Source organism: Phaethon lepturus, unplaced genomic scaffold, assembly GCF_000687285.1.
Source record: "Phaethon lepturus isolate BGI_N335 unplaced genomic scaffold, ASM68728v1 scaffold15814, whole genome shotgun sequence".
NCBI classification, from domain to species: Eukaryota; Metazoa; Chordata; class Aves; order Phaethontiformes; family Phaethontidae; genus Phaethon; species Phaethon lepturus.
The window spans coordinates 55,896-80,230 of NW_010533200.1; the positions used below are offsets into that span (position 1 = coordinate 55,896).

Here is a 24,335-nt window from a genome sequence, read left to right on the forward strand (position 1 = left end):
CAACTGAGCTAAACTGTATTTTACAATAAAGCAAGAGGAGAGAAAGCTCCGGTCTCCATCTCTCAAGCTGCCTGGGGCTGCGCCCACTGATGCACCACACATGCAGAGCAGCCACTGAAACAGTACCCGGCCCCTCACCGCTCCAAAATCAGGCCCAAGATCCTACGCACAGCACCAGCATGAGCCAAGATGTTCCTCTTCTCTTCACCTCCTCCCCTTCCCTGGTCACAAAACAAAGCAAAACAAAAGACACTCTGCAGGAGTGGGTGGATGGATGGATGATTTGTGATTTTTTATGTTTTCGCATTACAATGAGAAGGAATAATTGGGGAAAAAAAGAAACAATACTGAGGAGGATTAGTGATATTTGGGGCACATCTGCTGGAAAAATGAATTAGTCTGTGCATTCCAGAAACTATGAGCATGTTCTCAAGATGATATATGCTCAGTTTGAATGGTCCATGGACCTTGTCCTGCCATGTAACTTCCACAGTGCTGGCAGGAACAGAGCACAGACAAAAGTTGCGACTGAGATCTTAATACCTTCTGTGCTCTCTTCCTCATGTATTTGTTGAGGATTAAAAATTCTCAGTCATTAAGCTTCCACTCTGTCTACACCAGATAGCTCGCTGTTCACCTTCCAGCAATGAGGCTGTGGAGCACTACGAGCACCAGAAGCACTACCAGCGCCTATCACAAGTATTGTGATTTTTTTCCCCATGGCACTCTGATGAGCAAGGAGCCAGACACTACAGTAAAAAGAGGTGCACGCAATGTGCCTGGCTTCTCCCCGCTCCCTGCCTGCATGGCACGGCTATAATCACATTCAGGCTTCTGAGGAAACGTTGAGGAAAAGCACTTTTTTTTTGAATGTGTTAGATATGGTGGAGGAGAACAAGAAATAAAACGTCCATGCCTTCAGCCTGCCACAGCTACCTACCAACAATTTTTGCTCTATGGGATCCAATGGCTAATTCCTTAATGCCTTAATCTTTACTCTTGGGTGATTTTACAACTCTCTTGAAGCTCTGTAAATTATTGAACCATTTGTTGTAATATACAGTGTCCTCACAAGGCATCATCTCCCTCTGCATTTGACTAGTAAGTTAAACCTTAAGAGACCTTTTTACGTTCTGTCTCTTAGCCAGGACTATACACAGCACGAATCTACACAAGAGAAAAAAGAAACACACCAAAATTTCCAGTTTATGTTGAGTTCTGTGGCAGGTTTATATGTAATTTATCATAATGCAAATTGCACTGATTTGGGGTAAGATAATGGTGATGAAGCAGTGCCCTTCAAAAGCCTAAGCTTTATCTCTGGATGTATTTAGTACGGGGAAAACATTACTGTAGATGTCAAAGATAAAACCCAAATTAGATCATGCTATTGTATCTGCAATTTGCATTATGTCTCACTTGGAATAAATCTCTTCCTAAAAATCCCACATTAAAAATAATGAGAAGCCTGGAGGTGTAAGAGCAAAACACACCTCTGCAGTCTCTACTTACATTCATTTACAGAGGACTATCCCTCCCTCCATTGATTTTTAAGAGAAACAATCATCCTCTACCTTTACTACATACACATCTGCTCTCCGTGTCCCTTGATTCACCTCCAGGAGCGTGACTCGGGGAGCACAGGGAGAGGGAGGGAACCGCGGGCTGGAGCAGGCAGGGCGGCTTGCAGGACACGCTCCCTTCGGGACAGCTTTGCAGTCTGGTCCGTATTTGCATCCCGGCACACCTGCAGGCACTTCAGCATGGGAACCAGCTGCCATGCCTAGTTCCCACCTCCTTCCACGGGCAGAAGCGAGAAGGAAAAAGCACTCATAGACTCGGCGTGACAAAGATGACATAGACTCAGATGACAAAAAAGACTATTTCATCACGCAAAGTTGCAATTTTAGTGGGCACTGAATGCCACCACTGGCACCGTTAGTTCCCCAAGGCTGCTGTTCCACAGGCAATAGCGGCCTCACACTGGGCTTTTCAAAATATATTAAACTATTTACGTGAACGAGGAAAGCAAGCAAGGCGTGGTGGCTGTGTCAGGGGTGTGTGTGCAATAACATCTTTTATCAACAGGAACTCAGGAGCTGGAAAACCAGACGTGCTTCCAGGCACTGTCAGGCATCCCACTCACTTTCAGCCTGGTTTCCCTAAGCTGCTTTCCGCACAGGAGGACACCAAAGGGCTGCAATTCCCAGTTCCCAAATTTGTAGGGAAGCGGAAAGCTCTAGTGCTTATTTCTGAGCAAGTTGATATCTTAAAGCAGTTGAAAAAGGGAACACACCTGCAAATAACCGACCTCAGAAAGAGAGGAGGAAAGAAAAGGTCTCAGGCATACGGGCAAAAGAAGATCAAGGTCTCCCTTTCAATGGTAAATGCCACTGTTTTCTTTAGAAGAGTCCACCCCTTATTCCACTAAGATCCCATTTAATTTTCTCCGCGTAGCTGTTACGGACTTGATGTTTCAGCTCAGACCAAGAGACAAAGCACAGAAGAAACCATCTGCCCTGGTCCCCAGCAGCCTGCTGGGATTAACTGCACAAGCAGCTAACTCTGCACGCTTCCATTAAAGGAAGGCTGGTGACAGCCTGCATTTTGTGTTTTCCACAAATTAGACGTTTTCATAGGAAAATCTCACTCTTGCATCTTCTGCACAATCCAACACTATGGTAAAAATGATGGCATTTAGAAATAGGGAGACCTCAAACCAAATCATGCTCTTTAACATCCTAGGTGTTCCCAGAAGCTCTGGTGGAAAGCAGCATAATGGCCAATTAGTGAGGATGATTGAAGAGAAGCCATAAAATATTAATAAAGCAACTGAAAAACATGCTTAAAGTAAACCTACTATTGTAATTACATCTTAGGAGGCTAGGATTTCAGAGCTTTATATTTCTATTTTATATGAAAAGCATTAGGTTAAAAGAAAGTTATACTTAAGAGTACCGTATAACTGTCTTTATTGTGGATTGTAGGAGTTTCAGAGGTTTTGCATGACGGAGTAGATAGAACTGGCAAAAACAATCTGATGCTCATCAAATTTCCATTGCTACACACTGAAGGCAAACTTTGAAAAAATAAAAAATGCCCCTTTGTTTGTAAAATTAAAAGGATTCGGGTTAAAAAGATAATCCCATAATCTTAAATCTCAAAGATATTCCCTACGCAGGTCGGTAAACATAAACTGGAAAAAAAAAAAAGCAACTTAATCAGGGAAACTGACTTTTTCTTAACGACTCTTGAAAAAGTGATTGTAATGTCTCACACAACTCAGAGAATCTCAAAATCACTGTATTTTTAAATCTACACAACAGGTAGAGATTAAAAAGTTACTTTTTAAAAAAAATCTAAACAGACTCATAAAAAATTAATTCAGTCAGCTTCCACAACTTGTACCTACCTCTTGTTACAACAGTTTAGTAGATTAAAATTCATCCTTTTTGTAAAATATGATTACATTTTAAAGTCACTTTAAATGGTTACTGTATTGTTTGAGTTAATATACTTCACTGTGTCATCTAGATTGTGTTTCATTATTAATATAAGACACTCAACTTCATAACAATGTTTCTTACAATATGCACAACAGTGTGCCGACCCCTTGAAGCTGGTGGCCCTATTTAATTAAAATTTGTTTTTTAATTATTATATTGGAAAATGCTGTGTAGTAACTCTCATATGCTTAGCTATGGAGAATTTTAGAGAGAGCCTGAAGTAAAGTATCTTCATCTTGGTTTTTAGAAATCAAAAATTCGTGCCGACGTCTGCTGGGGAAGCTGCGATTCGGGGGCACCGTACAGTGCGGGTTGCAGAACAAAACCTGCCCCAGGAGGAGCAGGGGCTGGGATGCAGGCACTGAACCATGATGCTCTAAACAAAAGAGCATTTGCAACAACAATGAAGTTGCGGTTCCCACCATACTCGGCACAACTGTATTGCAGAACTGTAATTATCTTGATGTTCAAGGCCAAGTGCCTCAGTCTGGTCTCAACTGTCAAAACTTTCAATCATCATAACACAAAGAACAGACACGCAAGAAACTACTTTATACTTTTTTCCTCCCTAACAAGACATTATTCTGATACCCTCATCTCTGCACCCAACTATCCTTTCTGCCACCTTCCTGTTGTTTATCTACTAATGAAAATAAAAATGTCTAACTTGGGAATTATAAATATGCACAGAAGCCCCATATGTTTTTTATAATTCAGTCTTACTGAATTGTAAGGGGGCTTCCTGGGTTTTTGCATTTGCAGCCAGGAGACAAGGAGCCCCATTACCTTGTTCTTTGGCAGTTAAATTTCTTTTTTGTTTTGGAAGATCTAAAATATTTAATTCCAGCCTTCCTGGAATTTCTTTTTTTAGCCTTCACCTCTGATCTGCTGTGAACATTGTGAGGGGCTTTCCAGAACATGAGCCATATTGGAAAAAATACTAACTCGTTATGATTTTATCTTCTCCACAAATAACTTAAAGGCAAGTTATTTTTTTTTCTCCTTTTCTCTTCTCCTTTTTCCCTATCTGATTTATCTTCAGTGAGAAAAAGACAACCTAGCCATTGGCAAAAATCCCACTTAAAGGATAGTCTAATACATGGGCTATTTTGACACTTAGCAAGTGTATGTTTGGGTGTATTACACCGCATTCGTATGGCTTACAATTTTATCCAGCTAACCTTTCTATCATTTAACTATGAAAAAAAACCCCAAGTCTTATGTTACAGAAAGTTTAACTTGGCTAAATTAATAAAAACACAATTGTAAACTATGGTCACAGAGAAGTTGGCTGTTGTTTAATAAACTGCTATTTAAAATATTTTAATTAAAACAAACCTCAGTGTGTGTAGTTTCTCTCAGATCAATGTTCTGCAATGCATATATATATTCACAGTTATGACAGTGTGTGGGAATTCAGCTACATCTAAACCCCTCTAGTGGAGGGGTTTTACATGTTCCTATAAAATTATACTACCAAATAGCTCCGCTTTGTGTAATTACGCTCAACCTTCCCCTTTTTTTTAGTTATACCAATGAAGATAAGCAAATGCATTATAACAAAGGTTTTCAAAAAACCTCCCATATAGGTGTGGTAACAGAAATCCCATCAATATAAAACCAGGAGTAAAAGTCAAGAACCTAAAAACTGCTGAAAATTGATGGAGCAAGATCATTCAAAAAGAAATAGGTGTACAACAGGTTAAAGACAATAAAAGAGATTTCACATACGCTAGAACAAAGGGAATCCTAAATTTAGACTGGTCTGCTGTTAACCAGAACGCCAACAGGAAACCCGAGGTGCTCCATACATATCTCTCCCCCACTGAACACCACTAACCGATAAGGTCATACTCATAGGACATTTTCTTGCCAAGAGGTGGGAAGGAGAGGTCAGGTGCCAGAGGTAGGCAGGCACCCATGCCAGGTTAGCAGTTTGCTTTGCTTACATAAACCCATCTGCCTGACAGCAAACATGAGCTTAGCTTGGCACAGCTTCAGGGCCAAATGCGTTATTTTCACATCAGGGATTTAACAAGATTTGACTTTAATGAAAGAGACTGAAGCCAATGTTAGCCATGGCAGGGGGGTTGGACTAGATGATCTTCAAAGGTCCCTTCCAACTCAAACCATCCTATGATCTTGTGATTATACCTGGCCATCAGGGCTTGATATTAAACGCCTCTATTGTAGAAGAGCCGCGGCAGGACTTGTTCAACAGCAACAATGCTGTCATGCCACAGTGTGCGCTTGCAGGCCTCTCATGTCTGCATGCTCCTTGACTTCAAACCATACAGCCGGCAATTAGGAACCTACCTTCTCCTCGTATTTTAACATAATCTAACAGACATAATAGCAAGTAGGTGTAAAAATGGAATTGTAAGCATGGAACCATCCTCAAACTTGGTTATTGCCCAAGTTCTTTGGACACTGAATTTTAGCTATATGCTACTTGAAATTATCAACTATGGGAAAGAATGTGTAAAATCATCAATGATAAACTCTGCAGGTGACGAATAAGGGGAGTGTGTAAATGAAAAGAACAGGCCAGCCACACAGCTATCTCAAGGAGAAGCAAAAGAAGATACGCTGTAATCAGTAAGGAGGATTTACTAGACCCTGAACTGTTTGGAAGAGTTGAATTCGTAAGTGTATTAGTGATGAATTTCTAAGGTAGCTTCTGAAGCCAGGGCTAAGTGGTTATAACTGGTGCGTGATCTGCTGCTTGCTTTTACAAAGCACTGTGGGAGCGCCTTGTAAAAAGAGAAGTCTTGTCAAACCGCTCTAAAACTAATTAAAAAGAACAAACACAACATTAAGTCTGTAGCTAGGTTTCCACATGACAGCAAAGGACTTTGATCAGTGCAAGTATTTCCACGGGCAAGGAGGATAAGAGGCGAGGCTCCAGAAGAGGCATCCGAACCCCCGGCACTTGCAGCAGTTCAGCTGAATCAAAGATCATCCCACGTGCAGCATCTCGGGGCGGGGGGCAAGGGAGGGTTTGTACATGACCAGGAAAACTTTCAAACTTTAAACAGTACCTAGTTTATACATATCAGGATGAGAGTAATGCGATAAAACTCTTTGCTTGGGTTTAGGAAAAGGCATAGCAGATGGATGTGAAGGCTGCCGGCCACTTACACCATTTGAGAATTAAACTGTCAACAGATACACCACAGTAATCCAATTAGAAAAGGCTTTTTGCATCCTGACAAGTGAGTATAGGTTGAAGATTAGCTGAAAGACACATCCTCCAGATAAAAATCCACCTACAGAAGTGGTAGACCTCTTCAGTGAGCCCTGTGAATCTGATATAAACTCCAGACTTCCAACATTCATCTCCAGACACCTGGCGACATGGACAGGAATATAATCAACAGAAACATGACAACATTTAAAAGTGTAACAGACTTCAGCTTTTGATTGTGTTATATTAAAATGTAACTTTACTCTGTTTTTATTGTTTCAGTTATCTTCTGGAGCAAGCAGTCATGTGGTTGTGCTATCTGGGCCATAGCCTTAGGTCCAACCCAGCATCACTTGGGTCCAGCCATAAGGCACGCTGCCCCATCCCTGCACGCATTAGCAGTGAGCCTTGCCACAAAACCAAGCAAGGACCCATTTTAACATGCACCTCTGAGTTAAACACAGTGGGCGAGTGGGCACACAAGCTTCTGCTGAGAGTCTGTGCCAGGAAAGAAATGTCTTTCATGGGGATGCCCATCAGGTTTCCAGCTGCGGGCAGCCCAGGACTGGTGCAGAAGAGCTGCCTCAGCTGCTCTGGACTTGCCACTGACTGCTTTTATGTGACCTGGAAGAGATGAAGATGCTCTACCTCAGCTTCCCACCCCTTTGCTGAGGGGGACAACACCCTCTTGCTAAAAGGGTGTCTCAGAGGCTTCCTTTGCTGTTAATAACTTTTGCAGAGTCCATAGCAATCCTTAGATGAAAAGTGTTTTGTACATGTACAGCTTGTAATGATTTGAAGTTACAGTTCTCTGACAATATATACAGACCCAAAAGCAAGAAATTTGCCAGGTGATACCTCTTAATCTGCGTATCTAAAACTAATACATATTTTCAGGAATTCATGACACAAAATGGACAGTGTGATAAAAGGAGAGAAAGGGAAGTAAATATCACAGTTGACTGCTGTGCTCTTCAAATACAGCATGCACTGCCCAAGAGCCAGTGGAAGACTTATTATCCATACCTTTACTAATTGCAAAGAATAGTTTGTGTCGGCTCCTTATATGTTTAGATATCAAGTCAGCTCATGAGATGACATCTGGGGTTCGCTGCTTTTTGGCATGGGTAAATGTAATAGTCATATGGAGAAACTTCAAAGCACTGCGAGTAAGATTTATGAGACGCTATGTCTCACAGTACATAGCTGATGATGAAGATCATAAAAAGAGAAAATGTTAGGCTTTTCCAGCTTTTGCACCCGTCATGCTCTGAAAAATGTTTGGAGGAGTTCAGCTCTGCTTCTGGACCATCCACTGGACTGCTTACAGGGTCCTTGCCAGCTGCCCAAGTGCTGCAAGCCTCTGGGGCTTGGAGGGGGCCACAGGCTGGGAGGAAACAGAGGTACCCATCCGTATGCAACTGCTGCCAACCACAGGGACAAGCTTGCCACGTCTACACCAATGGGGATGTCTGCTTATTCAATAAAGGCAGAAGAGGGCTTTCCTCACAAAAATATCAGGCTGATGAGACAGAGAAAGTTGAACATTGATGGAAAAGACTGTACTGGGACATCTGTGCAGAGAACAAAATTAAGGAATACTAATAGTAAGGAAGGTTCTATAAGCAAATGATCATTTCTGTCTCCATCGGATGTGAAAAACTTATCTCAGCTGCAGAGAGCGACAGATCCACAGCAATCAAAGGGAAATTGTGTTGCAGTTATGAACACTTAGTTTCACTACAAACATCAAAACAACAGCGTGGCATAGCACTGCTGAAAAAGAAGAAAAAATTCTAGACCTGCAGCGTTATACAGACCTTCACTGGGATGCAACCACCCTATACAAGCTTTCTCACGGTATTGCCATACAGAAACCGCAAGGAAAGACAACCAGGTATTCTTCTCTGAGGCACCAAGACACAACGGAAGCTGTTATTAGAACACTGATCGTCAGCACTCGACTTTTCCTGCACAAAAAACTGTTAAGACCTTTGCGAATGGGAAAGGACACATTCTCAAAATGGTGCAAATCACCCAGCACCCTAATAGCTGTAATTAAGCTCTTGAAAATTAGTATACTGTTTTTAACAGTATTAGACCTTGCCACTGTTTTTGTATGTTTATTATATAAACGCACCTGGAATCCAGCAGCATAACTTGGAAGACCTAGGACACTGTTAAGGCAGCAACAATACAAAATATTTTAATGCCTTTACTGCATCACCTTAACATTTGAATGAGGTATCGGAGAGATGACCCACAATATCGTCCCATACTGTAGACAATATCCCTGCATTTAGAGGAGTGTTTGGGAATGACAGAATTTCTTGTTTGGTGGCAAAGACAAACTTGGTCACAGATGTTTGAAAGTGCTGGCAAAGCCCCACAAACCTGTGAGGATAATCTTTGTTCAGCCTTGCCATTGCAAAACCATGGCCTTTCATAAGCTAAAAAAGAGTTAAAGATGCAGTAAGGAACATGAAGGAATCAAGTGAAGGTTTGCTGCGCAGGATTTTGGCTGTTACACACCTGCGATCCCACCGCTCTGGCAGAGCTGCAGAAGTCTAACTGAGAGTGGAATTTCAGACCCTCTCGCCCAAGATAAAACACTCATTACAGCTACCCTAGTTGCCAGATTTCTCTACTTGGAAGGTGAAATTCACCCAAATAAACCTCTCTGGCCTGAAAAACAAGGATCTGGTATCAGACTAAGGTGGGAAATTACTATCTGAAGAACGGATATACGTAAAGATAACACAGAAGCAAATCTTCACATTTACTTTTATTGCTATATGTTTGCAAGAGCCAAACACTGAGAACTTACTAAACAGTATGAATAGGGACTTCTGGCATGATGCTGTGAAAACAGCTACAATTACCTTCTCATGACACGAAGTCAGAATTCATGGTGGCCAAGTTAGGTATCATGATTCCTCATGTCAATATGGTATCACAAAAATAAATTAGGAGCAAAAATGAGTAAGACGTAAAAGACCTCTAACTGCTATATTTGATTACTAGAAGATTTACAACCACTTAAGATTTCTCCCCTCTCTGAAGTGAAATCGAAGGAGAGATGCAGAGGATATGGGAAATTCTCTGATGGTCTTTTTCCCTAGAAACTGCTCCTTCCTTGGGGTTAGGCAGCAAAGGAGGCAGAGAGAATGCCCTGTGCACAGGAGAACTGTGGGAACATGGAATCTCTTCCTTATTTCAGGGGTTGGGTTTTTTTTCCCCTTGGGGTGCTTTTGTTCTGTGACAATTACATTTCACTTTTTGGGAGCATGACCGCAGAGGAGAATGGTCGTGGCAGCTGCTGAGCAGAAGGACCGCAGGCACTGAACTGTGGCGAGAGCTGCGGGAGGACCCAGCGATGGCGCGTGCTCACAGCAGGGCAGGAATCGTGGGAATTCACACCCAGAAAGGGGAGACTTATGGCCGCAGTGGTTATGTCCTACAGGAGGCATCAGGATGGGGCTGGAAGTACAGCTCATTCAGGAACCGCTGTGTCACCCATGCCTCCAAAACCCGTGTGGATGACACGACGCATTTGCTCTTCAAGGGTTTGTCCCTGGGAAGTACAGGCAATTCCACCTCTGTCCAAGCCCTTACCAACAGTTCATCTCATCTGCTTCTGCAGCACTCAAAGATACATGAAATAAAGCCGGAAAAACTACACAGGCTTTCCATAGTGTTCAAGTTCATTGAATTTGTTTGCTTAAATTAAATGACATCCTTTAACCCTTTAGCCATGCACATAGCTCCCTGCCATCAATGGCACGATTGTTAGTGTGTACATTGTTCACTTCTCTACACTAATTTGTACATAAAGAAAAGAAGTTAAAGGGGTCACTATTCTGAGAAAGACATGATTAAAAATGTATGTCCTTCTTCACTCACGTCTTTACGTCACAGGAAGTGAAGCTAATTCTAAATCACCTCAAACGAGCCAGTAATCAGGTTTCAGAAGTACCTTGCAGAAGCTCAGTTTACCTTTGTGCCCGTAACAGAAGACTCCTGAAGACAGAGAAACTTTCATCATGTATAAATGACTAACAATTACATCAAAACAAATGGAGGGCTTCAAAGCAAGGTGGAAAAACGGGAGGAAATTCCATCTGATTAAGATAGGACATAATTACCTTCTACAGGAAATAAATGCTGTATTTTTAACAAGTGACCAGTCAGATAGATGCAGGGTCATGATTGTCTAGTGATTTCTCATCAAGTTGCAGCTTATCTCCCCAGAGAGATGACAGATCTTAGTATTTTCTTATCATTATTTTTCTACGTAGGCTCTTAATTGGGAAATAGAAACATGAGAGCTCCCAGAGCAGGCTGCATTTCATTGACTATTACCATTCACATTTCATCTTTTACAATTAATTCAAAGATTCATAATTACCTTATACTGTATGTTACTCAGTTAACACTGAGTTAATACTGTGGTAACATTTCAGTAATACCAGAATCTCCCAACTATCAGTCTTAGCAATTCTCTGCTCATTCGATTTATGATTGCTGCAGTTCGTGTGCCAATATACACTGCTGCTATTGAAACCAACCTATGCTGTTTAAATATTAAATAGATATAAAATCTGGATCATTGTAAACAATAAATATTTATATACAAGCAGAAAACACAGTATTATGATTAATAGACATAAATTAAATTTGCAAATGGATATGAAGGTATTTAAAGAAAGGACAAAAATAAGTAAAATAAAAGTTCTTAAGTGAGATTGGGACAAGATTCAACAATGCATCTTCATTAAATATTTCTGGTAATAGATTACTTGTTGATAACATTCTCCACCTCATTCTGGAAAGGGGATGAAAATCATCCAACTAATGACCAACATATGTGGGTAAGTGTGTCAGGTTAGATGTAAAAAACATTCTCATGCAACATGGAGCCTAAAGGCACTAATGTAACATAAACCAACCACAGAGTACACACTAAATTTCTAGTGCTTTCATTCAGCAAGAAAACAGAAACATTCAATAATATTTGTATCAATTTACAGGATAAGGGATTCCAGAGCCCCCTTGATCATGGTTGGGTGGGTTTTCCCCCGGCCAACCTGACTGCAAACACAACCCCAACTGCCCTTCTGAAGAATAAAGTGTTTCACCAAAGCATAGTTAACTCTGAAACCTAAAGATGGCAAGGCTATAAGCAGTGCTCACTCTTTAACTTCCGATCACTTTAATATCTTGGCAGTGGGACAGTTAATTTTTAAGTCAACAACTATGCACTGAAAATACAGTTACAGATCAAATCTTTCTTTGTGTATGAATAATATGGTGCCTCTCCTCTAAATATGTACCGTGTCTGTTCTGACTACAGCGTTAATTATTAAGTATGTTCATCAATTATTAATATAAGATTATTCTCTTTAATTTTTAAAGTATACTTAGCCTTTTCTTCCGAAGATTTCTAGCAAGAGACCTTTAAAATGTGATGCAGGAAAATTCAAAACCTGAGACATAGATGAATTAATTCTATTTATGTACATATCTTTGTTTAATGAAACTTTCTACTTCTAACCATTCCTTTTTACAGTATAATAGTACATAAACATGTTAAATGAAATTAACTGGTCATAAAATCTATTTTGTGATGCCCAGTGCTGCACGTATTTTGCATTAGCTCTATGTAATGGATAATGGACTTCGTAATGTATTTTACTGTGAAAGTCATTCATGAGAAGTCTGGCAGGAAAATCACTCCTTAGCAAAGACTAAATATCCCAACTGTCTCACAGCTCTATTCAGGGTTTCACCGGTCAGGCAAAAAGTTTGTCTGCATCTCCTCAGGAAGGTACTGCTGCCCTAAGCCCGGCTCTGATCTCAGGGAGCATCTCCTGTCCCCCTTGCTGGGGAAAGCCCAGCTCACTTGCTGCTGCCGTGTCCCTGCCACTGACTCCTGGCTCCTTCCACCGATGTGTTTTTCATTACAGCCCTGAGCCAAAAGGCACAGAAAGTGAAGGACAACCCTTTGACCTAGAGGGCTGGATCTAGCCCAGTAGGCATACACATCATCTAGATTTTTTTTACATGGAGACTTAAATAATTTATGTTTTCAATTTTTTATAACTTCAGCAGTGAGAGGCAGAATTGGGAACAGCCCCCTCTGCTTCACCCCTTGTTTGTGGGGGTCACAGAAGACATTGTTGAGCCATCAGCATAAATTACAGCCGGCAGCACGTCAGTGCAGAACGCTTAACTGCGTGTGCAATTTCAAATACATAAATAATCCCACTGACTTTACTGAAGCACCAGAAAACACTCAGCTAATATTCTTCCATGACTTCTCAGGACCATCTGAGAAGCAGCACTTTGATCTTTATTAGCTGTCAAGTCCATGATGAGGCAAAGTACGTTCCTCAGCAGGCTGCTGGAGACAGGCCTGGAAGCAGCTATGTCCTTCTGGAATTTATCTGGACACACAGAAACTGAGGCTGACTTTTGGAACTTTCCATAAATGTGTATTACTGCAGTTTCTTGGGACTGTGAACCATCCTCATGCTCTGTGCTTGCTGACAACCAAGACTTGACAACCTCCTACTGAGGCTGCACAGCCCCACTATACCATGGTACGAGGGGACTGCTGAGGGGCCAGGAAGGCGTTAACATGCAACCCACGAACCAGGGGATGTGTCCCACCTTTTTCCTTCCAGATAAAAGAAGTAAGATTGCATAAAGCATTTTGAGAAGAGATTCGCACAATGTGAGTTGCTTCAGCAGCTGTTGGCCTCCTGCATGGCCTGGAGCAACACACAGTTCCTTCCACCATCTGTGTACTAAGGCACAGGACCTACCCTAAGTGACACAGGACTTACCCTAAGTGATGTGTGACACTCACAAGCCTTCTCCCGACCAGAAGGCAGCACCAGGAGTTTTTCTCCCTTTGACTAAGAATGTCAGCAATGTCAGCTTGACACAGAGCTGCCCTGGCTTATGGTCTAACGTATAAATCATGGGTCAAAGATAAGATAAACACATACCAGTGTAGTCCTCATAGCATTCACAAGTATAGCCCCCTTCTCGGCTCCGGCATAGCCCGTTGCTCCCGCACGGGTTGGAGTAGCAAAGGTCAATCTCCGTCTCGCAGTAGTCGCCTGTGAAGCCCGGGGGGCATCGGCACCGCAGCCCGTTGATGGGGTGGATGGGGCGGAACAGGACAGTGTTGGAGCTGATGAACGGGGCTGAGCTGTCGAACTTCAGGACAGAGACACACTTCATGTAGTTCTCACAAGGCTCGCGCAAGCAGATGTTGTCATCAAAGGGAAGCACCCTCTGCGTGGAAATCATGGTCAGCAAGGTCCTGTTGAGGTAGATCTGCTCCTGCAGGTCCTCAGAGGGGAAGAACTTATTTCGACTGCCACCGGGGAGCAAAGCCGAGAAGGTCACATTCAGAATATTAGAGCTGACGTCTGTGTCATTCTGTATGTTGAAAACGAAGATGCCGTCCTTGGCGGTAGAGAGCACTGTCGCCACCCCCTCCACAAACAGGGACAGGAGAGGAGAAAGGAACCTCTCCTGGGACATGTTCTCCAGTCGCACCGTGATGCTATTGGTGAGCATGTCATCTGTGATGATGGTGACGCGCAGGGTGCAGACTGCTGTGACACTGTGGACACCATCTGAAAGGAAGAGAGAAAGATAACAGCGACGTCAGAGAACAGGCTTCAACCTATGGACAAGGAGAATCCTGCAGTCTCCTGAAAATAAAACAGACCTGCGAGGCATTTCAGGGCACTGCGATGGGAGAGAGCAATGCATCCACCTTCTGCAGTGATTACCATTGCCTTTACTCAGGAAAACAAAACAAAATCTCTTAAGGATTGCAACTCAAAGGACCAGAGACATTTTGAAGAGCCCAGAACACCTGGAGAACACATCCCAGGCGAACAACTGGGAAGGGCTAGTGAGCAAACGGACAGCCTGAGAGCCCCAGGATGGCCAAGGTGAAGGAGCCTCTCATGACAGTGACTGAATGGATCTTCATACAAGGCACTGCTAGTCTACAACTGGTGCTGGGAAGCTGTTGCTTTTCACAGCACACCACCAAAATTATTTTCTCCAGGCATGGCTTCAGGCTTCAGGAGCCAGAACTATACACAGACAGCAAATTGTGACCAGAGCTTTAGATAAAAGTCACCTAAGGCAACAAGTCTTCACATTTGAACACCTGAACTTCTTCATTCCTCACGCGTAACTTCAAAATACTTTATGAAAAATAGGAAAAAAAAAATCAAATAAAATACATCTGTAGCAAAAAGCAGACATTTAAAAACTCTTCCATTTTATCCTTCCTTTAAAGCATTTCTGATATTGCTGTGGATGTTCTGCAATAAAACCCATAAAGAGATAAATATAGCACTAATATCTGACACTGGACTGAGAGATGCCACTGTAAAATCCCAGTACACCCTGAGGCTTACAGTAGTACTGTGAATGTACAAACTCTAGAGTATTCTATCATTATGAAACATAATTATGACACAGTGCTATAATTAATCCAAATTCAATGTGAGCATGGAATGGGAAGTTGCATCATCATTGAAACCAAACCACTTAGTTAATTCTGACTGCTTGCTAACATTAAGTACTCATCAAGAAAATACAGATCACATTACAGAAAATATGGTTAGTATTACAGAAGCATCTAGAAATCCCAGGATAGATCAAGACTGGCTTCTGATAGGAAATGTTCCCCCTCAGAGATCTCACAGTGTAAATAAACAATCAGAAATGGGGGTGAGTTCATCTCATGAGAGACATGAACTGGTTTGAGTGGCCAATATCAGGCCCACTGGGGGGTTAAGAACTGAATCCAGTTCCCCTAGGTCCCAGCTCAGTGCCATAGTCTTGGCCCAGAAATAATCGTTTCACAAGTGACCTGCTATTACATTTACTTCAATTAAACCATAAGGTAGGTGCAGAAATGGGTTTTGAATCACATCAATGTAAAATTGCAGCAAAAACTGCAACTGAATCAATCTAAACCCAATGTGAGATCAAAATTCTAATAGCACGGATTGCTAAAGGTCATTTTCCTAAGGTTTACTATCTCAAAGTGAAAGTTTATGACCCGTTATGGTCTCTTACAGGTCTTTCAAGAACAGAAGAATCAGAATGGCTCCTTTCCTGTTCATTCTGCTGTTTTGTTTTAAAAATAAAAGTATTGTTGAAAGATTTTCCTTCACTAATATAGTATCAATACAGTAAATTAGGGCATCATAATTACCCAAATGGCTTTTGACTCCCTCCTCCTGACCAGGTTATCTGTAAAAGCTCAGCTGTTGACTTTTTTTCACACTGAAGCAGCTTTTAGGCAAATAGAAAAATCTTTTTGCCTGTGTGCTACTGTGTCAAAGGCCTTACAGAAGTTCAGACAGACGACATCCATAGCTCTTCCCTTGTCCACTGATGTGGTCACTCCATCACAGAAGGCCACTAGGTTGGTCAGGCAGAACTTGCCCTTGGTAAAGCCATGCTGGCTGTCTCTTCCTCAGACTCACTCTAGAAACACGTAGTTTCAGCCTCTACCAAGACCCAAAGCAACCTTTAAAAATGATGGGTAGCCAAAATCCTCATTGCAACCTCTTCTCCTCCTACATGGTCTGTGGATTTCTGGCCAACAGACAATACAAGATGCACCGTATCTTCATAAATGACATCCTCAGACTAGTTTACCCACTTCTGTCAACTGCAGGGCTCATTCCCCTGAAAGGCCAGAAGCAGAACAAACTATTCACTTTTTTTTTTTCCCTAAAGCAATTGACATTTGCCTGCCTGTCCCATAGGGTGCTTGAACTATTTTGCTATTTGCTGCACAATACACTACAGAAGTTCTCTCATACCAGCAAGAATGATGGACAATGGGTCCTTTTCTTAAGAAAACACCATGATCTATAGCCTATGGTATGTATAGTAAGAAGACAAAATACAATCCACTGTCTGACAACGCACTAGAGTCTACAAACTGTCATAATCAATATCATCTGTCACGATATGCAAGAGCTTCCCAGCATTCACAACGGCTACTCTGACACAATTAATAAATCACTGGAAAAAGCCCAGTGTCAGATACCACACAGCCTCCTTGTTCCGCAGACAGCACAAAAGAAAACCAGGCACAGACGTATAGCTGCAAAATGAAGTCGTGTTTTAAAAGCCAATTCGACTTTGTGCAGCTCTGTTGCAGAGCATTAAAATAAAGAGAGAGTAAAAAGGAGCTGAGCATGTGTACTATAGGCAACAAAAGAGTGGCACGGCTATACAGCCAGCTGGACAACCGCCTCTTTCATACCACCAGCGAGTCTGAGAGCAGCATCACAGGATCCGATCATCTATTCATTCAGAAATTTATGGAAAGTTGAAACAATCTGTGGTTTTATGGGACCAAATTAGTATCTATTCTACTTTCAACAGACAAAATTCACTTTGAGGGCTGGAAAAAGTACAATAAAGAAAGTGGAAATTTTGTCCTCGTCTTTATTGGGAATTGAATTAAGCCCTAAATACACAATAATGTATGTGTTTTGAGATTCGCAAGTGAAACACCCCATGAAAGTTTCAAATGTTTACTGCCAGAAATGTCAGGAAAATACTATTATGAAGTACTATTTTATGGAGTGGTAATATTTTATGGCCTTTCATTCTCTGACATGCCTACCATATGCAGCTATCCAACATACACACAACCAATCTGTTATTCTGCTAAAAAGGCTCTGACAATTTGATTTTTCAAAGGTCTTATGACACAGCTATAAAAAGTCCCTATCGTGTTTTGGCAGATGCAAGATGGCTTCAGTCAGGGGTGTGAAACACCCTTCAAGTGATGCTACACAGGAGAAACGCTGGCTACACTTTACTCTTTGGAGCAGACCTTTGCACAGATGAATACATACAAGCATCCAAGGCTCAGCTGTCACCGGTTCTCACAGCCATCATCTGCTTGGCTTCAACAAAGTGGCTGGATGCAGGAGTCTTCCTGAAGGAGCTCTAAAAACAACGAGCCATGCTGGCAGATGGGACTCGTAGCATCCTGCTAAGAGTGGCTGGAGCGGACTGCCTGGATTGTAGCAGCCCAAGCCACTGCCACCCGGTCAGCCTGAGAAAAGGGAAATGCAAGATGGACCAAGGAGGAAGATAGGATTTGATCCATCCTTTTGCAGGCTTGGCTCCTAAAACCCTTGTACCAATAGTTTTTGTCACTCTGTCCTTGAGTTTCTTTTCTGTAAAGTGGGGATAATGGCACTCACATGTACATTGTGGAGTAGTGGGTGCAGATGCTGAAATGCTGAGATACTGGGGTAATGAAGGCAATGTAAATATCCTGAACAAATCATAAAAGGTTCTTTCCAAAGCTGTTGCAGCAAAGTTTATAAAAAACAAGGTGGAAAGATTAAAATAAAAGACTCTTAATGCCTAACACATCAGTGAATGGACAAAGAGTATTTTGGATGGCCGAGTAGGCACACAGGAGAAGAGGTGTTCATTACAAACACAGTCCCTGCACACTGAATTTATATCCAGCAGAATTATTTTATGTATGCTTTCTACAAAAGAAATCTCCAGAAGGTAGAAATCAAAGCAGACTGTTGTCTTTTGCGTCATTGTCATTGTTGAATAGTCTCCTTAAAAACAGAACTGCTCATTTTCATCCTCCATCAAATTAATGAAAAGATTTAATAGCAACCACATATCCTGACGCATTACAAAGAAAAGAGAAGACAGTAAGGCTGACAAAAGCTTGAACCTCTCTAAAATACACGAATAACTAAGAATTGATTAAATAGTCATTGTTTCATGATTACCTTTACTTTACAACAAATCCAATCAACTCTTAGACTTTAATCCTAGCTATCTATCTGCTGGCAGTCCATAAACCAAAGAATGTTATTATCTAGAAATGTAAACACAGCAAAGTTTAACTGAAATGCATATTTGGCAATGGCAGCACCTACCCAGAAAGGTTCTTTTGTTTGTTTTTACGTTGGCAGAAATAAAATAATTAACACTTTTTGGGCTTATTACGTACAAAGGGCTTAGGGCTAATTATGAAAGGTGCATATTTTCTATAAATACTTTAGATTCAGAGCTTTCTTTCACAGATACCCCAACCCACATTTATTGTAATTATGCTTTATAATGCATCTGGAAATAACAGATGTCAGAGTTTACGACAGCCATGCAAACTCCTTAGCTAGCAAAACACAGAATATATAACCTCTTGCTCTTCCCAGCTCACGAGAAGCAGGCATGCCCACGGGTAGCAGCCATCTCTTGGTAACACGCCTTTCAATGATCAAACCTCCATCCCCCATTGCTTCCAGCCATGTCTTTACATATGGGAGTTAATACACACCTAGTCCAGTACTAAGCCTTGATTTAATGATGAGGATGCCGTACTTCCAGCATCCTCTCCACTGCTTGAGTGGCAGTAGCACGTAAGTAGCACCAGCTCACAGCAATGGAGACCGTAGGCAATACTTGGCTGCCTGAGAGGAGCTGGAAGCCAAACCATGCTTCCTGACGTGCAACCAGCGGTAAAAAATCAGCAGATGACCCTAAAAATGAGATGCATAGTCCTGCGCTAAGCTTCGGTTCGCCTCAGAAAAGTCTTGCAGTGCAGAGTCCCTTCCTGGCATGTGTACTTCCACCACCAAGGAAACAGTTTTAAAACGCATAAAATATCAGTGTATTAATATTGTCCCTTCCAAGCCACTGCTGTAGAATCTACAAAGCTTCACTTCTAGGAGTAGAAATAAGAAGTCTATGAGCAGTCGTAAGACAAACTCCTTAAAATTTTTTCTACATTATGGCAAAGTTCAGTAGGTTATAGTGCAGATAAAAGTAAACTGCACAGAAAATGGCGGGTGGGAACTCAAGTAAGATACTTTGCTGAAACAAGAGAAAACATTACCAGGAAGGAAAATGAAAATAATCGTGAATTTACAGAGACCCTACCTCAGGGTCTTCCCATGTAGCAAGCAGCCTCACTGGAGAGGTGTTTCAGGATGGGAACTATGGATGTGACCCCAGCCTGAGTGCCTTCAGGGCACCCGGGCAAAGGACGTTGGGGCTGGTGTTGGCCTTAGCTCTCCAACAGGCCAGAGCGATGGGCAGTGCCAAATGTTCACCGTGCATCCCTAAGCAGTTTTTACCCTGTTTTGTGGTAGGAACAGATGAAAGTACAAATTTCTCTTTTGCTAGAGAAAAGTGATACTAAATGGTGCAATAACAGAAAAGTAACATCCATGAGAAATACTCTCCATCGCTTCCCTTTGGAAAAATATAAACATATTGTATATAACATCCTATCATTTCTGAGACAGGCACTAATGGATTCTGTCAAAGCCTTCTAGCCTCCAGCTCCGGGATTGGAAATGCTGCTGATGAGCAATTCCTTCTTTATACCACATTGGGTGAAGTGACATGGAAAAAATTCCCCTTGGCCACAGGAAGCTTATGTTACTGCTTTTGTCCCTTCATTTCAGGCTGCCAGTCTCAGCTCCGCGTGTTTAGGAGCACTGACTGCCAACACAAGTTGTGGGCTTTGGAAAGGATATATAAAAATAATTATCTGTTATTCACACAGTGCCAAAGGTTCACGTTGGAACCACTGCTCTGAAGAATGTCGAAGCCCAGGTCTGCTCCAAAGACCATTACGTCAACAGGAAGAGTCCCATTGACTTCAGTGGGCTTCGCTCCCAGCCAAAATCGGGCCTAGAGCCCAATTCCCTGAGTCCCTGCCAGTGCACTCGCGCAGAGCTTCACTCCCGACCCGGCAAGAGCAACAGTCTGCCCAGGAAGAGGCTGAGGCTTGAAAATCAAGGCAGCAAGAGCAGAAAGCAAAAGACGAGGGATGAGCAGGGCAAGCATGCAGACAGCAGAAACATGCAACATGGACGACACAGCACGAGCTGTAAAGGTTCCAAGGGTTTTCCCAAAACCAGGTGTCTGAATCTCCACATCTCTAAATTTCCGGGAAGGGCCAGGAAGATAAAACAGAACGCAGCTGAGCCACACGGGGTATGCAAGCACACCGGCAATGGGGGCTCTGAGCTACAAGGGAGGGGAGTGTCCTGAGGAAAATGTGTCTTTGAGGGGAAAAGAAGGTGTCTGAGGTGAACTAGTCCAAGGCTGGAAGATTGCCAGAGGACAGGTGATGGTCCACACTGGCACATAGCGAGTGCCTACATATGACTGCAACAGCGACCAGCTCTCCCTAAGTCAGCATTAACCACACTGCCTCCAGCACCGTCCCGCTGCGGCACCCGAGGGGTCTGCCCCGGCCCACCCAGGACACAGAGGGGGATGCACCTGGGTTGTGGCAATGCCAGCTGGTGCCTTGCCACTGCACTGGCCCATGGACGTGTTAGCCACATCCGCACTCGTGAAATGATGTCGGGGTCCGTGCAAGCAAAGGATCCCGACAAGTCTGTCCAGACACTTCCAGGCAAAGCCACCTCTAATGCTCGCAGGCCGCAGACACTCTTAAAAACACTTCAAGTCAAACTTCCAGACTTCGCAAGATGAGCCATCTCTTCATCCTGACAGAGATGGGTAGCTGGGACACCTGGGGAAGGTGGCCAGTGGGGCTTGGGGGCTTGCGGCAGCTCTCACTCCATGGTCCCCTTGGCAGAAGCCATAGCAGCACCAGCTACGTCAGACAGCTAAAAAAAAAACAAGCTGTGGGAGGAGAAACTGTGCATAAAGCAACTGCAAACTCCCCACATGTTTGAGAGAAAAAAAACCAAATTAATTTTGGCATCATTATTTTTAATGTAGCCTGTGCTGCTCAGGATTATTTACTTTGTACCCAATACTGAAAAGAAACATATTTTAGTTTGCAGCTTGAACAGGGGATTAAGAACAAATTGATGCCAATTGTATTGCTCAACATTGTACAAGATTGTCATTAGCTTTTCTGAAACCAGCACCTGCAATCTGAGAATTCTGAATAGAATAGCTGGTAACACTAGTCTGGGGGAGTATTTCCAGAGGTTGGGAAGTAAGGCAAGTTGGATCTTCTGGCAGGAATAAGCACTCTTGAATTCTGGTTGCAGTGAGGCTGAAAAGATGCCTGACTTCCCCCAACACCCTCCTGCAGCATCGCCTCTTGCTCTTCAGGTACCTGGTGCGCAGGGGCTGTAACTGCTGGGGGGGTGACATGCGGGCAGGGATGCAGCAGCGGCAAGGCGGGCACGTGGAAACAAGTCGTTGTCTTGAGCAGAAAGCACAAGTATGAAGGATACTTAAGAGAGAAGTGCAATATGTGGGAAGACAGCGTGAGCACGCTAATAGCCAGCTCATAACCAGCTCCTTCCAGACCATTTTAATGACAAGGAGATTTCCCTGCTAGCTAAAATGCAAACTGATTTTCCTTCCCAGGCTCTGCACATCTCCGTGTACCTCAGCTGGTTTTCCTTGCTAGCAAGGACTGGCAAGACTCCTCTGCCCAGCCATGCTCGGCAGCAGGGCTGAGCCTGCCCCAGGGTCGCGGCTCGGGCCAGCTCCTTGCCCGGCATCACCAGCTCCCGGCTGCACAGGCCCTGCTGGGGGGTGCACGGCCCTGGAGCCCACCCCGGTGCCACTCCACAGCTGGCACACAAGCCGCCATGCAGCGTTAAACTCCAGCTGAAGAGGCGGGTTTGCATTTCATGCTAACGTCCACGGAGACTGCACATCTTAGGGCACTCATCGGACCTGTTCAGACGAAAAACCCTACTCCAGATCGCTACACCAGATAGAGTCACAACTGACTTGCTGGGGGCTCTGCCACCTCCCATAAAGCTTGATCTCATTTCATGTATAATCAAAACTACTGCCTAATTACTGTGATAATTTTTAAGCCTCTCTGAACTTTAAAGGGAGAGTTCTAATATCATTTACATTTTCATTCTAATTAAATGCATAGCTAAATGTCCGTAGCTAAAGGACGGCTTCCCAGCAGGCTCGTGTTGCCTGCGGCCACATCTCGCAGGGCACCGCAGGGGTGGCCGCGGTGGCTTGGACGCGGCACTGCCGGGCAGCGGGAGAAGCTGACGAGCGTCGGGGTGCACAAAGCCTGGGCATGGGGAGCCCAGTCACCCACTCACCCCACAGCCAAAGGGCTATTCATGGGCATCTCTACCTTCCCAGCTGCAACCAGCTGTATACACGACTTGAAACAGGTTTCTTAAGCATCCGTGAAAACACCAGACAAACTAAACTGCAGTCATGCGACGCCGCAGCGTTAACCTCCTCCATTCAGGGCCTGGTCTTCAAGTCAATGACGTATTTTGTACCGAGTAAGACAGCAGCAGTGTTTTTACCCTGAGACACGCTTTTACGTCACTAACCCCACTTCAAAAGAGAGAGCCCCTGCTTGGGGTGCCTGGCCGTGCTGCCGGGGGAGCAACCGACGGGTCCCCACAAAAGCCTCCATTCTCCTCATAGCTACGCATCGCCTGCAAACATTTTTACTCACTCAGTCTGATTAAAGCAAGAACTTCCCCAGGCAAGCCAGGGCTCGGCTCAAATCTCTCCCTGCAGTTTCAAAGCAGGAGTGGATGAAAACTATTTTGGGGATGGCAAGGGGGGTGGGAAGAGTTGCGGTGGGGGCCTGGGAGTTTCAAAACCGGGAGCAGCGATGAGGAATAGCTTCTCTGCCTCAGTCTTTGCACCTGTGCTGCGTATTAGTAACCTGAAAGGGATCCTTTCAAAACAGTGTCAGCAAAACGAAACCCGCCACATTTATTTTTCTAAAAGTCTCCATATTCCTTTTGCCTGGTGATAACGCTCTGCTCCTTGCTGCGACCCACAGTGAAATCACAGGGACGCTTCCCGCTGGACAGAGTTCAGGTTTGCTATCTTGACTGGAAAACAAAGGAGGGAACAATGAAAAAAGACGATGGTCATATTTTTCTGATGTCATTTCTGTTTACAGCCAAGCTTTCAAAACAGCTACATATCAGTTGAAAGAGTTATTGATATACTGGGCAATGCAGAAACTTGCCCAGCTCCCTGTAACAGAAAAACCACCAGAAAAATTCAGCTGTGGTAGCTCAACAGGTTGCTGACCGTGTTCCTGCTCTGCTCAACCACAGCTTGGGAAACTTTCCCAGCTTGGGAAACTAAGAGGGTTCTTAGGCATACATGTATTTTTTTTTTTCAGTTTTATGTAGTTTTGGCCATCATAAGACCATTTGCAAATTAATACAAGGGAAAAACAGCTGGCTATCCATCCAGGGAAGGACAAGCAGCAATGGCTACGTGTCAGCTTCCACATGCACCGGGCACAGGAAAGGTTGGTTCAGCTACTCCTTCCGCCCCAGGAGATTCAAGCACGCTCAAACATGAGGGACCCACACAAGCAGAGTAACCCTCTCATGCTGCTTCAGTTCACATCAAATTTGTTGATGGGAGCAATGCCTGGGGCACGGATGTCCCACCTGTAACATGCGTGTCCTAAAGGAAAGGTTTCAGAGCCTTTAGAACTCTCGCTTTTCTCTCTTTCTCTCTCAAGTTCAATTAATGTTTAAGAGTTTTTAATAAGAAGTAGACAAAAATCAAGAGAAGCGATGGGGAGCATTAAGGTCCATCCACTGGGATCCAACACAAAATACACCCATCTCCCA

General features: G+C 43.3%; 1 protein-coding gene across 1 annotated transcript in view; it reads right to left on the bottom strand.

The window, feature by feature from the left end:
• LOC104619283 (cadherin EGF LAG seven-pass G-type receptor 1-like) overlaps window positions 1–14,349 on the bottom strand; it is a gene marked incomplete at both ends in the record, with an annotated part of 69,170 nt that extends 54,821 nt beyond the window's left edge. The window contains 1 exon segment of the mRNA XM_010285101.1: window positions 13,707–14,349. Coding sequence (XP_010283403.1) covers window positions 13,707–14,349 — 643 coding nt within the window.
• Window positions 14,350–24,335: the final 9,986 nt, after the last annotated feature.